General features: G+C 44.7%; 1 protein-coding gene across 1 annotated transcript in view; it reads right to left on the bottom strand.

The window, feature by feature from the left end:
- The window catches only part of GMPR (guanosine monophosphate reductase), a 41,666-nt gene extending 26,869 nt beyond the window's left edge, over window positions 1-14,797 (bottom strand). Inside the window, exons 1-5 of the mRNA XM_066324504.1 lie at window positions 14,392-14,797; window positions 10,326-10,445; window positions 9,619-9,702; window positions 7,811-7,984; window positions 61-142 (exon numbers count right to left, since the gene is read on the bottom strand). Coding sequence (XP_066180601.1) covers window positions 61-142; window positions 7,811-7,984; window positions 9,619-9,702; window positions 10,326-10,445; window positions 14,392-14,478 — 547 coding nt within the window. The 5' untranslated portion in view covers window positions 14,479-14,797. The remainder of the gene's footprint in view (window positions 1-60; window positions 143-7,810; window positions 7,985-9,618; window positions 9,703-10,325; window positions 10,446-14,391) is intronic.
- Window positions 14,798-18,199: the final 3,402 nt, after the last annotated feature.

Genomic DNA, 18,199 nt, shown 5'->3' with positions numbered 1-18,199 from the left:
TTGTTCCACCTGGACAACTCCCCTACCAATGGTACCAAAAGCCACCCTTATTTGACTTACCTGGTCCAATACCCACTTTAATAATATCTGCTCCAGAAATAATAAGTTCTTCTACCATTTCTCCTGTCACCACATTGCCTGCCTAGAAAGAAAGAAGAGTATCACAGAGATTTCAACACTACTGCAGTAAAGACTAAAGGTGATAATGTAAAGTTTTATCCAGAGTTTTTACAAGTTGAACTATACAGAGTATGGAAGAACATAGTTCACCATACTGTTCCTTGGACATGCCACTGAGATGAAACCAGTCACACAGGTAAATTCTCCAGTCAAATAAATTTAACAATTAGTCCAGTAAACCCTGATCCTCAGCATCACATCAGGAGATCTCCTTTGTCATCCATCCCCCTAATCCTCCCCCAGAGACTATCAACCACATCATCCCTAACCACAAGGGATATTCTTCTCTCTTGTATACAGTAAACTCTTCCACCTCTCCTGCCCTACCTATCTCTCCTGAACAGCCTAGAGACCTCCATGCCTTTTGCCTAACTTACTTTGCAGGAAGAAGTTCAGATCTTGTTTAAAATGCTGGAAAATATATTTCCCTTTAGGATTCAGTATTTTGCCCATTGAAAATAAGGTACTACTCTTCTAATGTTGTGCATTGGTGCCAAAATTTGTATGTACATACAGACTATATAAATTTGAGTGTTCACATCACATATATGTACATTTGGTTGTGGTGACGCCAGTGGTTAAAAACAGAGGTTTTTTACCCTCTGTGTGACCTTTGCAGAGATACAGAGAGCATGCTGTTTAGAGTGACCTCTTCTTTGAAAGAAGTTCTGAATTGGTTTGTGTTCTTTACTGTATTGTTCCTTGCACTTCAATAGCTCTTTTCCTCCTTTTGCCTACATTGCTATCTTTGCTGAAAGTGAAGGCAGTTCTCTCAGCCTCTGTCTTGCTTCTTCTAGAAAACTTCTTCTATTGTTCTCCACACCCCTAATCAATTGCTTAGTCTTTGTTTGCCTTCATACCAGACTTCCTTGAAGAAGTCTTTCTTGAAGAAGACTTTCTTGAACCTGAGGAATGAGAACTATCCACAGTGGTACAGGTGAGTTTTCACCAAGGATTTGCACAACACTTTCCCTTTCTATGGAAATATCTTGCCTGACACACAAGAATGCATTTGCCTGTGTCACACTGGTGGCTCACAGTCACCTTTTGATGTTCTCATGCCTCCAGGAACATCTACCTTCTCCAAATTTTAGCAGAAACTTGTAGAACTTCCTCTGATACTGTGTTACCAATTCCTAAAGTAAGGCTTTTCACAGGCAGTTTATTGAGGAAGGGGCCCTCTTCTGTCAGAGCCTAGGCTGGGTATGGGGCCTGTAGTAACATACCATGAGGTACAGACTTTTCAGGTCCATGGATGCTGAGAAAGCAGAGAATGCCAGTGTGATGAAATAACTGATACTTTTAATAAAAGAAACTACAAAACTATGTTCTAGCACACACTTGCTAATTGGCTTGCAAAACTGGTGCACTAAGTGCAGAGAGCTGCCAGTCTATTTCTATTCAGTTAAAGAAACATTTTGATGCAAGCTCAGTGTGACAAGATAGGCCCTTGCACGTGTCCAACTGTGGATCTGATGGATCAGAGTGAAGCTAGAGATTAATTCCCTTGCCAGGAGTGTCCTCTGTCCAGATGATTTTTGGGGAGAAGACAGTCTTCAAAGAGCAACGATTTCAAATGGCATTTGAATCCTATTCAAAAGAGATTTATGAGCTAAAACCTACGCTTTGAGTTACATTTGAAAACAAACTGTTAGCCGGTGCATTTTCAGACAACACTTTCCTCTCTGCAAAGGGCTGCACAAGGCAAATGAATGCTGACACAGCACACACTGAACTGACTCACTACAGCTGTACTAACTGCATTCCCGTACTCTGAGGGAATATTGTACAGGAATGCAATCCTGTAAATTGCACCCCACAATTGAAGAAGGGTGTGAAGGTCTTTGAATGTGCCAGAAGAAGGCAGCGAAGCTGGTGATGTGACTGAAAGGCAGGTGGGGAATGGCCAAGGCAGTGGGTTCATCGGCCTTGGAGAGAAGGTGGCCAAGGGGTGATCTCACTGCCGCTTCCTGAGGAGGGGAAGTGGAGAGGGAGGTGCTGAGCTCTCCCTGAGATCCAGTGACAGTCTGTATAGGAGTGGCTCAAAGCTGTGTCCCTCAGGGAGGTTCAGGCCTGACATGAGGAATCAGTTCTGAAGCAAGAGGGTGGACAAACCCTGGAACAGGCTTCCTAGAGAGGTGGCCAACGCCCCATGCCTCTTCGCTTGGTTTCCCAGGTCTTCCCTCACACCCTTCTTGTAAACTGGAGCAACTGGAGCAAAACTGTTTCAGCTCCTGTCAGCAGGCACCTCCCCAGATTCCCAAGACCATTGATAGGTGATGAGTGGGGTCCTGTTCTAACATTTGCTAGCTCCCTCAGTACTCCTGGACAATTGCAAACCAAGTTTGGTTTGTATCTCAGCTCTGTGGCTTGTCTCACGTCTACAGAACATTCCTAAATAGAAAAACTGCACAAGATAAACTGCCAGTTTTCCACATCACCTGTTTTGCATTTGTGCAAAAGACAGGGTATTCATTTCTGGAGATCCGAATTCAGATCTAGAGATGTTCAGAAAACCTCTTACATAATCATACTGCAGGACCTACCAAGTGTTTGTAGCAGTACTGATATGGGCAGAGAAGAGGGCAAATTCTAAAGACCTTAGTATTTTCTTAGCTTTTTTCCAATGTAACTACTGCTGAAGTAAACAGAAGGGTACCCAGGGAATACTGGGCAAGGCCTGTTCTGCACTTACTGATTTCTGACTCCTGTTTCACCATTTATTTATCTGTACTGAATTTTGCTTCCTCCTTTTATTACCTTTAAACAGCTGACGAGCCACCACCTGAAGCACTTAAAAAAATAATGATAATACCAAGCAGCAATTTGTGGTCTATGATACAGGACCACTTAACTTTGCTCAAAAGAGCATGATATTGATTACAAATAAAATAAAATAGAACAATCAGGAAATAAAGAATATATAATAGGCACAGTGTTTCATCTAAGTGCTGCTTCCTTTCTGCTCAGTGGTAATTTGTTATACTAAGTGCTGTACATTCCCAGGTGGGGTGATGGAGAGTGTGCCACCCAGGACACGAAGGAAGCAGTTTACCTCTGGAAGGCAGATAAGCACCTGTGCTATATGACACCACATTACAGCCTGGTGAAATACTGGAACATATTCAAAAGATTTACAAATAGGGAGGAGCAAGTATTCAAGTTAGTGGTTCCATGAGATTTGGGATCAAATATGTATTTAACTTAAACAGCAGTGTCTTCTCATTAGCACAGCATAGTGGGTTGTCAAACTGTCTCTTCAGAAATGTTAACCAGACGTTTACTGTTAAGTTACTGCTAGAAAATGTTGGAACTGCATATGTTGGTTCAAAATGCTCATCCTAGCAGGGAAAAGCACTTACGTCCCCAGCACACATTTTTTCCTGGAATGCATGTACACACATCACTGATTTCTGTCTTTCTGAATCTGCAGATCCTTAACAAATTTTCAAGGAAGACATGGAGCTCTACATAGCAGATTTCAACCTGCCAGTGAAAGGCTTGCTTCTTTGAGGTACCTTTTGCAGACCTCAGAGAGCACAAAAAAAAAAAAAAAATCACTATGAAAGAGGCACAGCTATCTGTGTGTGAAGAGACCCCAGTATGACAGCTGAAAGGAAATCAGTTTACTCACATCCAGCTGAACTCTGCTTTAATGAAACTAATGTTTGCATTACCACTGAAACCAGTAAGACAGCTGAATCGAGGCAAAAAGGGTTTTGAAATCCCCACTGGTATGGTAAAGCCAGAATACAACTTTAAAAAAAATCTGAAAAGGTCAATATAGAAAGACTGAGACTACAGAAATTAAACCATTTTAAAATTAACTTAAAATAATAGAACACAATTGGAACGTGGAGAGTGAAGTCATACAGACAATACACTTTGCAGTATGTTTACACAAGTAGTCAGGGAACATTGCATTTGGTGCAAGTATTGTAATGGACCATCACTCAGTATGAGGCTTCAAGTGAACACCACCCTGGGTCATTCCAGTACTATCCAGGATGACTGAACTGTGGGTCAATCCTGAGGAAAATCCTGGCCTCAGAAAAGTCAAATTACTGACTTTAATGAGATTAAGATTTTACCTAACAGGATTATAAAGACTACGGCTTCTCCGACAGAGATACAAAATTAGTGAACACAGTAGGGCAGTGTCTCTGAATTTCAGTCAGGCATTTGATACTGTGCCTCATGAAAGCCTGCTATAAATATCAACTCATACTGCCTAAGACAGGAACACTGCTGCACTGATTGAAAGATGCTGGCAAATGGCAATGGATCGAGCTGGGGAGAAGTGTCTATGACAACAGTTCTCAAACTTTCTTCTTGTACCCTAGAGGAAAGCACAGTCTGTGCCTCCACATTATCAGGAAGACGGCCAAAGGACACTTCCCACCCACAAAAGCAAGGGGTGCTTAACCACAAGATGGAGGGAGATGCCCTTTCCAAGGCTGCGCCATACTCAGTGGGTGCTTGCACTCAGTACTGTGCCTGACAGGCTCAGCAGCATCACTCTCTCCTATCCTGGGATCCTTCCTGGCCCCTGTTCTGACATGTCAGCCCTGGTGGACATGCCACGACTGAATTAACTCTGGTGTGTGTTCCAGGGATGAACTGGGAGTAGTCTGCATGGTTCTCTCTGGCTGAATCCCGACTCTGACTAAGGTCCAGTAAAGTTCTGCCACTGACTCCATGGAGGAGCAACAGTTTCTGGCTCCTGCTGTTTCCCTCTGCTTCTGCTTTGCAATTCCGCTTGTCTCCTTCTCTGGCCCACACCTTGTGGGTGCTACTGCATCTCCAAGTGTGCTCCTGCCTCAGTCTTCATCCCACCACACTCCCTGCTCCCCTCAGTGTTGCTCTTCTATAACGAACAGAGGAATACCATGAAAAGAAAAATTCGAGATAAAAACTTGGCAAACCTTGCTGGCAAAGATAACTGAGCTTGTAGACAGACCTCCAGGGTAATGGAATAACCCTTAAGTCTACAATTAAACTAAACAGGGACTATACAACCAGTAGTAGAAAGGCTCTGATCCTCCATCATGAATGCTGACTAAAGGTTTTCTTCAGACTCGAGCAAGCAAGCACAACTGATGCACATAACGCTGTGCAACAGCAAAATGCCCCAGTGGGTGATCCTCCTCAGGATCTTCCTGGTTCTGGGAGGCACTTGTGAGACACTCAGAAGAGAAGATTTACATACTCCTTCTTCCCCCATTCCCAGCTTGATGAGTGATTTAAGACAAGCCACGTTGTACTTTTGTGCCCGTTTGTCTTCCCTACCCTTTGTGTTCCATGGAGAAGCTGATCTTCTTTGTAAATTAATACAAAATGCAGTAGTGAAAAAACCTTGTGTCAGAACCAGGCAGAAGAAAATAAGGTAACGTGTAAGTAAGTTAGCAATAAAAGTAAGTATTTAAAACAACAGAAACATGCATTTGAAAGGCTGTTACACAAGAGACATCCTCCATCTGCAGAGGAGTATTGGCCACAGAGAGCAAGTACTACATTAACCACAGTTGCTTTGCACATCCCCTTTCAACCTCAGAGCTGAACCCATTACATGGCCCCTGGGAAAACACATTCCCTGGGATCCAGGGTTGGGTTACTGTTATGTATTGCACTGCAGCTGACTGTGGAATGAATAGTCATGCTGAGGAAAGCAAACAAGACAGCCTGCAAGGTCCTGGAGATCACTTTCAGCTAAGAGAAAACTTCTTTATTTTTATACCTCCTATTTAACTGCTAACCCTTTTGTTTGAAAGCCCCAACAGCAGAGAACATACTGCAGGCATAGCACAGACATCAAAGCAGTCAGAACAGGTAGCAGCAGGACATCTCTTCCAGATTACCATTAAAAGGAGCTTAGACCAGCTCCTGCATTTCAGCCAGAACAGCTTCAAAAGGCCATTTTGGCACAGAAGGTGAATTCATTTGGAAGCAGGGTAGAGATGGGTGTCTCTAGCTGAGAGACCTTCAGGGACGGAACAGACTCTGGAGGTTCTGGAAAACTAAATGTTTTTGAACACCCCAAGTTGGTTAGTATGCTTTTAGGAGTGGAAATTATCGCTGTGCAGAGATGAAAAACTCAGAGAAGGGAGTTACAATCAGAGAAGGCAACTGAACAAGTCAGGGCTGTAAATGTGCTCAAATGTAAATGTGCTGTCCGGATAATGAGACCTGAAGTAATGATAACCTTAGCCACAAAAGCAGAGACACTAGGAAGGCAGCTGGACAGACGTGGAAGGTGGATGAGACTGGCCCAAGAACCCTGGACTAAAACCTAACTTTGACATGGACTTTCTCTGCCTTCTGGAGAATTCATCTTTGTTGATTTCCCTCCACAGTCAGCAAAGTCAGCAATCTGTGGGGAAGTGGAGGAGGGCATGACACACGATTTTTTTTCCACTCTTGACAGAGATGATCTTGGGCTTTGACTGTGATTTAAGCTCCCTCCCACAACTCTTCAAAGACAAAGACACTGGTGTAATCATGTCACTAGGGACAATACTTCAGATCCAAAGCAAGGGAAGCAAAAAGCTCAGAAGGCCTATATTTATCATTTCATAGTTCCAAAACCTCTCTCCAAAGCCATGGGAAATATGACCATATCCAAATGGTTCCCACCTCTCCTGGCAGCTGTTGAAGAATGCCTTTTCATTATGTATGATAACCCCAACAAGCATTCCAGCTCACTTCAGTTTTCCATCATTCAGAGGCAAGAACACTGTCTTTCTCTGACACGGGAGAAAGGAATGCATCCTCCTCCGAGCTGTTTGAACATAGTATTCCCTATTGAACCAAGGGAGAACACGCATTTAGGAACATTCTTACTTCACATTTACTTTACATGCATGAAGCTTTATCTCTGGCATGGGAAAGCAGGCAAGTGTTGCCTAAACACGATTTTTTGCTGCACTGGCTTGAAGAAAAGTTGGTAGCCTCATTACATATCTGCTGTTTGAGGACTTCTGCTATTCTCATGGAAACAATTCAGACACATTTCTTCAACAGCTCTGGGAAGGCAGCAGTAGTGCTCTGCTGCTAGGAGTTCCATGTCCATGCAAACACCCTATTCTTAGTGCAAAAGGGCTCAAGGAGGCATGGCATTAACACTCTGAGATGGGATGGTAACATCACAGAAAGCACCATGAAAAGCACTGACCATTTTTGCTCCCTGCTCAAAATCCCTCTCATTCTTACCATGGGCAAGGATTGGTGTGCACTGAGCTGTCTTCACAGCGACCTAACAGTCATTGGCCCCAACTGGCCAGAAATGGTGGCACATTCCCACAGCAAACCTCTGCCTGGAATCACCAAAATAAACCTATACACTTAACAATTAGAGGTCTCATTTAGTGTGGGAAGGACACTTTGAGTAGGAAAAGAACTGGATCCACCCAGTCCTCCATGCCAACTTCATCAGACAGCTATATCAGAGTACACACTAAACATTCCCATATATGTCATCAGCAATGGAAGAAGGACAATGCCAAACTGTTATTAAACATCTTCCCTTGCTTCCCTTCCTTTTCTAGCTTCTCATGCCTACCAGTCAAACTCTGGGTCCTGCTCCTGGACAGAACTGACATACACACCCTCTCCACCCTTTCTACACACTTACCATAATGGTGTGATGTGGGAACAGGGCGCGGACGGACTTCACAAACTCCACAAAATACTCCGAATAGCCGTTTGCCACGTCCAGGCAGATGTATTTGATAGCTGGAATGGCCTCTAGAATAGCTGTTAACTTTTTCAAATCATCTTGTCCACTACCTGAGCTTGCTGCTACATGCTAAAAAAACAGAGAGAACAAAACAGTAGTATGTTGCAAAAACTGAAATAAACACACACAGTTTGTATGTCCTTCCCTGCACAGTCTTGGCAGGACTTGTGCTGGTAACTAGTGAAAAATCACACTATGTAATATGAAATAAATAGTACCCTGGGAAAAGCAGTGGGCTATTTCTGTCTTGTTTAAATGATATAAAAGAGAGGGAAATTAGCATTCTAGCATTCATTCACAAGTGGATTGTCACAGGCATATATAATCATCTGAGATCAATCAAGGTTCAGCCATATTCATATTAACATGAACACAGATGAAGTCCTAACTTGGTATATTTCCAGGAAGTTGGAGAGACAAAATTTGGGGCACTGTCAGAGAGTGAAATCTGGGTCTTTAAGTTCACCAAGCACTTCTGTGATATACAGAATAATTCTGTTTGGAAGGGTCTGCTGGAGATTTTGTACTCAGATCCCCTTTCTCAAGCAGGGTCAGCTACCATTGAAAACAAGCAGATTGCTTCTTCCTTTGTCTTCCAATGAGTTCTTTCCAAAAGAAAAATAGTTTCCACAGCTGTTGGCCTACAAACCTCTGCAGAAATCCAAGGTCACAGTGCAAGTCAGTATTTAATCACCATAGGAATAGGAAATCCTATTCCAGTCATTATGTACCACAAATAAGTTAAGTTTGGAAGTGTTCAGACACAGGACGTTCCTGGGACCACTTTTCACCCTATGGTGGCATATAAGTAATCTTCATTGGCCGAAGTGCAAGGCTCACTTTCAGATAACTCTGAAATCAATAGCCTTTATAATATAATTCTAAAATGTGCCATAGGCAAAGATACAATGCAACTGTGTGGTACTCTTTTCTATACAGAGAAAGATCAAAAACTGCACTGAACTTTGAGCAGGAAGAGGAGATGGCCAGGCACACTTAGAGTGCCTCTCCTGGTACAGGGGCCTGCCAGACAAAAAGAAGTCTGAATGTGAGAAAGTCACAACTTAAGTCAACGTTTAAATTTACTAAATATAATGGCTCAGGCTAGAACCCTGAGAACAAGTGGGACAGCACAGCCAGGAACAGCACAAAGTGAGCTCTGGTGCAAGAAGATAAGTGGAGGACACACAGGCTCTGACAACTTTCAATGCTCCTCCCTGCCTGGACACAGCACCTTGGCCCCTCCAGCCTGCAGACTCCAGATCCACTTGCACACTGATGGCAAAGACCCTGCCTGGCACAAGGGTGTGCAGAGCCAGCCTGTGGCTGGGTGACTTGAAATTACTCACATTGGTGCACTACCACAGCTCCCAACAGCAACAGAAGCACAGCAGTCATACCTACACCCAAGTATTTCCTCCTTCTGAGTTCAGGATACTTCTCTGTTTCCCTTCCAGGCACATATAAACTTTGCTTTTTTGCATCTTAATATAAGCACTTTCATAATGGATTCACACAGCTGTTCTTTTAAATCAGGATAAGCCACTTCCCTTAAAGAATTTAAGAACAGCAAATACCTTCATTCCCCAAAACCTCACTTGACAACAGTACTCCCGAGAGACTCCAGTAACAACTCACTCCCAAGAGGCAGTGAGTTCAGAACAAAGCAATAAACCATAATAATTTACAGTAGAAAAATGTACCTCAAGGCATTCTGGGTGATTGGCAGCAAACAGTTTCCATTCTTCCAGAGAATAATGCTTGTGAATTGCAGTGAACATTGCATGCTAGCAAAAAACCAAGAGAACTGATTTTAATGTCCGAGTTAGTAATTCTTCCCTTAGCTGCAAAGCAAGGCATTAGAAAACCCCCTTTTAAGTATAGGCTCATCCTGCTTGGAAGAAACAGTAACAGTGAATAATAGACCAGAAAACTATAAATAGCCCTTCAAAAGCAACTTGGCGTACTCAGCCAACCTTTCAGGACCAGGTTTATGATATGTTTCATTAAGCTACTGTCAGTATTTTGAATGTGACAGAGGCTCATTAACTTAGCAAGTGCTGCAGCTCTATCCCGTAACCTACACTTTCAAAACAACTTGTCAGCTAGTATTTTTTTTCTGGCAAAGAGCACAAAGGGACCTCAAAAACTAAGCTCTAGAAGCTCTACCTGAAGCTGAGCTACACTCAAGATGGAAGCTATCTAGTATGAAAGCATCTCCAGGAGAACTTTCTTATATCAGGAGCCCTGTTTGTGGTAACTGTGTTGTTGTAAAAGCACACCTGCTTTTTCTTATTCTGGAGATTTAAATTCCTCTATTCTCCAGCAAACGTGGCTAAAAATCAACAAAGGCTGCTCACTGTCACCCAGCAGCTCCCCAACTGCTGCAGAAATGAGAGTTGTGACTTACTTTTGCCATAACCACAGCCATTTCAAATGTCCCGACGGTGTCCATGTTTGCCACTATAATGGGAATTCCTGTGTATGTCTGCTTGGAGTTACGGAAGGTGAAGGTGCGCGTGAGGTCGACCTGCAGTGAACAGACACATTCGTGTAAGTAACTGATTGTAATCGTACACCAGTTCTGCCACAGATTTCAGATACAGCATGTTTAGACACAGCTTCTCCATTTTCCTCACATTTCCTGTTCCTTTTGTTCCACTACTACATCATCTTTTTTATTTTTTTTTTTTTTACAACTCTGCCTTCCTAACAAGAAAAAAGATTTAAAAGAATGTGTTGTGCATTAAATAGAGCTCTTATTGAAGAAAAAGAATCAAAAGAAAATTAAAAAAAGAAAAAGAACAAGGCAGAAGGGCTTGGAAAGAAAGGACAATGAGGACTCTGGGTTATTGTTTACAGAAGTAACCTCAGCTGTTTGCATGGCTGCCTGAGGAACTCAAGTTGAAGAAGTCAGAATTGCAACTCCCTCCACCTCCAGGGCATAGAGGACTTTGTCCCAGTCTTTAAGGTAAATGACAGTAAATGAAGTATGCTCTTTTGGTCACAGTTACCAGCACTCTCTCTTGCTATACAATATGAACAATCATACCTTGGCTTGCTAAACAAAGAAGCTGCTAGTTTCTAACTTAATATCTTAAAATTGTATCTGCCTTCACATTCAAAGTTATTTGTTCTTCAGCACCTTCAAATGATCACGGTAACATCAGGCATTTTTTTTTTCCTTACATCTGCAAGAGGTATTATCAAATTAGATCAGTTCCCACTGGCTTACCTAGGATCTTCCCACCTAGGCAAAAAATGCTCAAAAGGAAAAAAAAAAAAGAAATGCACAGATCTAAGATATTAATTCAGTCTCTAGTGAAAATGAAGGCTCTTTCTGTTTTCATTAATCCTCACTTCAACTTTAACCCAGTAACATTTGGAGACCTGAACTAAACTGAAATCCATCATGAGAAAGAAAGCAACAGAAAAAAATACAGGATTTTTTACTGTTCAATTAAAATACATTTTGAGCACTTCCAAATCACAGGCTAGATTCTGAATAATATTGTGAGGGACTTACTACTGATTTGTATAAGAGAAAGAACTTGGTGCCTTAGTGATAAACTTGTGAATCACGTTCTCATATAAGCTCATAAGTGAAGGGTCACTTCAGTGAACAAGCCAAGATACATCTTAATGGAGACTCTCCCTTCTCTCATTTGCTATCAGAGGTCTAATTCTCCAGCCATAAAAGATGACAAACCACTCTCACAGGAATTTTAGCTACAGCTAACATTAGAAAATAGTATGAAGAAGATTAAGTATGAAACAAGCATGAAAATTTAATTTATTTTTCTCTCTCTTAATACAATGTATTAACTAGAACCCAAGGGGAGAGAGTAAACGAGAGTATCCCACAACCGATTCCACTCAGATACCAGCACCAGAACCACTGCCCTACAGTTTTACAAAGAAAAAAACATCTCTTTCAAAGGAACTTTGGAAAGCAGAAGAGTTACGTCTCAGAAAAGACATCAAAATACTACAAAATAGACACAAGGCAAGAACTTGCCTTGTAATTTTTTTAGTCCTTCACACCTTTAGCCTCTCCAATATCCCACAGCAATAAAACAAATAACATGTTGCATAAAATATACAACCTTTGTGTGGTAAACACATTCAGTGCATTTTCTTGTTTTATGAGAGACAATCAACAGCCGCTACTCCATTTCACCTTCTCCATTCCACTCCTCACTTTATGTACTTTCAGTATGCCCTCCACAGCTGCTTCTTCTCCATACTGAATTATCCTGGTATGATGAGGTTTTTCCTCATCTGGAAACCAGTCAACACTGCTGATCATGCTGGCTGCCATTCCCTCTACCTGTTTTGGCAAATTGTGCTGTCCTTGGGCACTTACTTACATTAAAAAACTTGAATTAACAACTTCCTGCAGGACACTTGTCTGGCCAACTTGCAATAATAGATAGAGTGCATGAGTAACCCCAGCCAAGGCCAGAACAGACTGTGTGAGTACCAAGACCCCACAGACAGATAATGCTGCTCCCACTCCCACCTTTGCTCTAACCAATTTCTGTATTTGAATTCCAGCATCACGTTTTCTGATGGCTTCTCAAAAGGAGAATGCAACCATGGAAAATTAAGAGGGTGCAAGGAATCCGAAACGAGTACCAACAGAGCAAATCACACGAAGATCTGCAAACATCCCAATCTCTAGGAAGCCGACTTAACTCTAGTCGCTGCATAAAAAGCTATCCTTGTGCAAAACGAAGCATTCACACCAGAGAAGCAGACGCTTCCTGATACAAGCTTCAAAGCAGCAGCTTGCTGGGTAACAGGCACTGTAGTGTGCTGCCTCTGTTCCTCTGCCAGAACTATTTATTTATATTCTTGTTTAGAAGCAGACTGGGGCTGTCCATTTCAGATCTGGCTCTCGCAGACTCTGTTTATCCCTGTTGCCACAGCCTCAGTGATGGTGTCCAATTTCTTAACCTTCATCGGTTTTCACTGACCCCCTCATGACACGCACTTTTTCTCATCTGCAGTGCTTTAACAGTTCATCACGGCCACCCGCTACAACCCTGCCATATCAGCTCATGTTCCTCCTATCGTTTTCCCTTCCCAGCGCCCTTTTTTCCACAGCCTGCAGGCTGCTAAATATACAAAACACTGCACTTGAAGGAGCCATGCGCCTGCCACTCACTCAGTGGAGCACAGCTCCACCTGTTTGCCAGGCGGGCACAGTGAATCTTAAGGAGGCATCCCTAGGTCTCCAAGGAAATGGCTCCAAAGTGCCCACAGGCTTTATGTGCAGTAACTAACTGCACACAATGAGGAGCTACTCGGCCGGGACACTGTTCACCATAAATTAAAAATTACTTGCCAGAGATCAACATTTGACTGAGAGGGCCTCTCTGATCTCACACCTTGTGATGGCAAAGAAGTTTTGCTTAGTTGTTGCCCTCAGAATCCCTGGCCATTGGCCCATAGTAAAGACAGTCCCCCTGTTTCACTTTCCCTTTCTACCTCAGTCTCTCTCTCTTACAGCTCCATGTCCCCTGGAGAAAACCTTAATCCTCTTTTCATCCCCCAATGCAACGTAATTCCTTCTTTAGCCAACTTAAATCCTTTGTTAACCTTGGGGTTATGTGGGGTAAACGAAAAGGCACCTTCGGCCCTGAGGCAGACATCTTTTTTTGTGAAGGCAATCGATCCTCACGGGATCGATTTCCTGGGGATCCTTCCCGATCCCTGATGAGAGAGAGCCACGGAACTGTTCCGGCGAACAGGGACACAGAGCTGCAAGGGGACCCCACAGGGCTCTGCACACACAGCCCATAGGGGAGGGAGTTAAATCCAAATGAGAGTGAAACACACCCATCGCCCCGGGTTTGATGTGACTTCCCTTAGTACCCCCCATGATGGGGCCCGGCCCGGGGCACCCTGCGCACTGGGCAGCGCTTCCCGGCGTCTTCGCGGGTTTCTATCACAATTTTTTTTTTTTTTTTTTTTTTTTCCTAAGAGCACATCGGTTCCTCGGTAGCAGCACCGCCCACAGCCCCCGAGGCCGGGCGAAACGCTGCCCGTCAGGTGGCATCACCGGCTGCTGCCGGCCGCCGCCGCGGGGCGGGTCACCGGACACCGCCGTCCCGCAGCGCCGCCGCCCCTCCGAGCCCCGCTCAGCGCCGCAGAGGCAACAGCGAGGAGCCATCAATCCCCCGCTGCCCCCTCAGCCTTCAGCCTGAGCGCCGAGGGAGGCCAGCGCGGCACCGGCCGCCCCCCGCTCCGCCGGGGCCGCGGGGGGACACGGCGCCTGGCCACCGCGGGCCCGTCCGCCTCTCCCGAGCAGCGGCGTCCCTGCGCCGTGCAGGGGGCGAACGGTCGGGGAGGGCATTGCTGCGCTGGACCGGGAAATAAAAATAAAGCGGGGGGGAAGGCGGGTTAAGGAAGTTAAGCGTTGAGAAGGGGGGAGGGGAGGGGGGAAGCATGCTGGGTTTGGGTGCCCCCACCTCTGCTCTGCTTTTGAGGCTGCTCCTTTTAGGTCTGACCAGGACATCTTTAAAGTCCAGTTTGAGGTCTGCGTCTACCCGGGGCATCTCGCTGGGGTGTCGGGGTGCGGGGCTGTCCTGGCGGCGGCAGTGGCGGCCCCGCTGTGCTGGCTGCACCGCCCCGCCTGCAGAGCCGAGCCGAGCCGGCCAAAGCCCGCCGGCCGCGCACCGAGCGTATTTATAGGGCGCGGGCAGCGGGCCCCATCGCTTTATTAGGCGAGCGCTGTTTTTAGCCGAGCGGCCCTGCCCCGTCCCCCGCCGCGGCCACCCCGCCTCTCCGCCGGGCAGTGTGCGGTGGGGAGCCGACGGGGACGCGTCGCCCGTCCGCAACCGCCCCGTGCGGGGCGAGGCGGCGGCGGCACCGCGGCGGCCTTAAGGGCGAAGCAAGGGCAGAGGAAATGGCGCCTCCGTGTGACCGAGCGGGCCCGCCGCCGCCGGTGCGGGCTGCGGGAGCCCGGCCGTGCCCGGCGGCCTCTGCGGGGCTCAGCGACATCTCGGCCTGCCGCCGCGCCGAGCCGGGCTGTGCGGCGCTCCCCAGCGCTGCTAGGGCTGCTGCAGCACGGCCCAAAACGCTGTCCCTCCAGCCGTATAATAAAGACACCACTAGGTCTAGCCGGGCTGCCGTGGGAGTCGCACTGCCCGGGGCTCGGAGGCCAAAGCCGGCCCCCTGCCTGCCCTGTAACACCTGTGACACCGAGGCGGAGCTGGGCTCCCCATGGCGCTGTGGGGCACGGCGGAGACACACAGTGTGCTTTTGGCGTTGGAGACGTTGAGGAATGTGCAGCTGGTTGGTCACAGGAGGGCGGTCAGAGCACCAGCCACCTGCAGCTGCCTCGGGAATTTCCTACTTCACTGCACTTAGAGGAGCAACAGGGAGTTGTTTGGTTTTTTTTTTTTGTTTGTTTTTTTTGTTATTGTTTGTTTGTTTGTGTTTTGGGTTTGTTGTGTTGTTTTGTTGGGGTTTTTTGGTTTTGTTTTTTTTTCCCCCCCAGCATACAGGATCCTATTTGTGACTATTTCCTCCGTTTTTAATGGTGCCAGCCACAGTTAACAGACCAGTCACAAACCACTGAGAGCAGCGGGATTGCACAAGCTGAGTCCATCTATATCTGCTGCCAGAGGGATCAATACAGGGTTACCAGTTACCAAACGAGATGACTTCCGCAGGAGCTTTGAGCCTTAAAGTCTATTTAATTACCAAGTCAGTGGGTTGTAAGATTTGGAGTTCTTTGGAAGACACAGGAGCTAAGGCTTGTTAGTGACTGGAAACTGAAGCCTGGGACACTTCCTCAGACACATTGCAGGAGGAGGTAGCGCTCTCACCTTTATCTGGAAGTCGCATGCATCTGGTCGCCACCCTGCCTCCCACAGAGCTCTTTTACCCCTCTTTGCCTGAGTGCCCCAGATAATCCGGTATGACCAAGCATGAGCCCGGGGCTTGACACAGAAGGCAGAGCATTTGAGTGTTTGCAGTTTTGATTGTCCAGGTGGAGAGTCCTTCAATCTGGGACTTTGGAACTCCAGATGGTGTTCCCGGAGAGCCTTGCCATTGTGAGTATTTCCCATGCAGATATTCAGAAGAAAGAATTCTATAATTAGTTTGATCTGCATAACAGAGTCCATTCATTTGGTATTTTCTCCACAATATAAAGAACTACTAAAACGTATTTTTCAGACAGACATGTGTGCCACTATTTGCTGTTAAAGTAGTAAGAGTACTGATGAGAATGGGTCCTGTGGAAGTGGTATGTCTGTAGCAGAGGACTGAGAATGGGAAAAAACAGATGTATTCTGTCTGTGCCTGGCACCTTGTCTTCCATTTGCCCTCATGGCAGGCACATGATGCTGAGAAGGAAGAAAGAAGCCGCTGCATTGCACTGTGAATGCAAAAGGTCAGCACTGTTTTGAAGAGTAGGAGATTGGGACTAGCAGTGATATGTGTAAGCCACAGGAAATGCATGCCTGATGCTGTTTACAGTTTCCAGTATTTTAGTTTCCACTCACAGAGCTCACAGTGCTATTTTCGTGCAGATCGCTGCGTATCTGCTAGTATCCATTATTTCCCCGTGAACACATAAAACAGACTAGTCAGGTGTCTCAGATCAGCTTGAGTGTTCTTTAAAGTTTGCAAAGTTTGAAATTCTCCAGTTTCTTACTTCAAGATACATTTTCTGTAATCAAAAATTATGTTTTCTTGCTGAACCACCTCTGTTTATTTCGTTGTCCTTTCTGAAGTATGGACACCAGAGGAAACATGATCAATAATCACATTAGTATCATAGCCAGAAATGAGGATCACCTCTTGTGTATCTTTGTTATTCCTCTTTATATACCTGCCGTACACCTGCCATAAGTGATCCCATATTATCTCTTTCTGCTATGGAAGTAAGAGCTATTCATCCAGGCTGTATGCAGTTTAGTCTTCAAGTCCAAATGACCCATCACCCATTTCAAATTTAACATATGTAAATGATTTCTTACTTTCCTTCAGAGTCCTTTTTTCTCTACTTAATTGTTTTAAATTTATGCTTTAAAGCAATTGGAACAATGCACTCAGAAGAGAACTGCTCAGCCACTCTAGCTGAAAAAAACAATGCCAACGAAGATTTGTAGGTCTTCTAAAAGTTTTCTAAACTTGGTATTTTTGAGAAGAAGAAAAAGTGATCATTATAATGCAAATAGTTACTACGGTGTCTAAAGCCTACTATTAGCTAGGATTGTTGACTTTGTGGTTTTCATCCTGCTATTATAATTGTAAATACTGTTGTATGTTATAGTATAAATTAGTTCACAAATCTGACTTGGTAATAAAAGACATGGAAAAGGTTGTCATACTCATTGGCATCGTCACCTTGGTCTTCCCTGGTAAGATTTTTCTTGGCATTCCCAGGCCCCTGAGATGCATCAGTAAATCAGAAGTAGTGAGGACACCCTCATAAGAGCAGGATCAGATTGGGAGGGGAAAATCCTGAGGACTAGAAAAAGCAGATAGCAATCCTGTCTTTGAGAAGAGCAAGAAGGAGGGAGGATCTGGGCTAGTCAGCTTCACTTCAATGCCTGAGAAAGTGATGGAGCAAATAATCCTGGAAATTATTTTCAAATGAATGAAGACAAGAAAGACTGAAGGCAATTGGCATGAATTTATGATAAGAAAATCACGCTCAGCTCACTTTCTAAGATGAAATTGTTCAGTGGATGAAGAAAAAGCAATGGATCTTGTTTGACTTAGGCTTTTGACAGATTCCAAGTAACATTTTTGAAGGCAAACTGATGGGTTATGGACTAGCTAAAAGGACACTGAAGTGGATCGAGAACTGACTGAACTTCAGGCTCAAAGGTCTGTGATCATTGACATTGAGTACAGCTGGAGGCCAGCTATTTGTGGTGCACTGTGTTAATTGTATATGGCATTGAAAAGACTTCTTTTAATCACTGCCTAGTATTTTTAATATTTAAATAAGAACACTTCCTCAGTAACTCTTTGGTACTGAAAGAAGCATTCAGTGACAACCTGAAAGTATGAGCACTTATGAACACCTGAAACACCTCTAGGGTGAATGCTTAATGATGTTGTCATTATTTGTCAAGAGAAATTCTGGTCACAGCAGATACACAACACAACTGAAGGCACATGCTGACTTCCTTGCTGTGGTTCCTAGGAAAATACCGCAGCCTCGTATAGCTCTATACAGACAGCCTGTAACATAATTAGCGTGCCTGTTTAAGGAGTGTGGTGAGCACTAGTGAAAGCATTGCTCAGCTGGCAAGT

Source organism: Sylvia atricapilla, chromosome 1, assembly GCF_009819655.1.
Source record: "Sylvia atricapilla isolate bSylAtr1 chromosome 1, bSylAtr1.pri, whole genome shotgun sequence".
Lineage (NCBI taxonomy): Eukaryota > Metazoa > Chordata > Aves > Passeriformes > Sylviidae > Sylvia > Sylvia atricapilla.
This window is presented reverse-complemented; position numbering and strand designations above follow the sequence as displayed.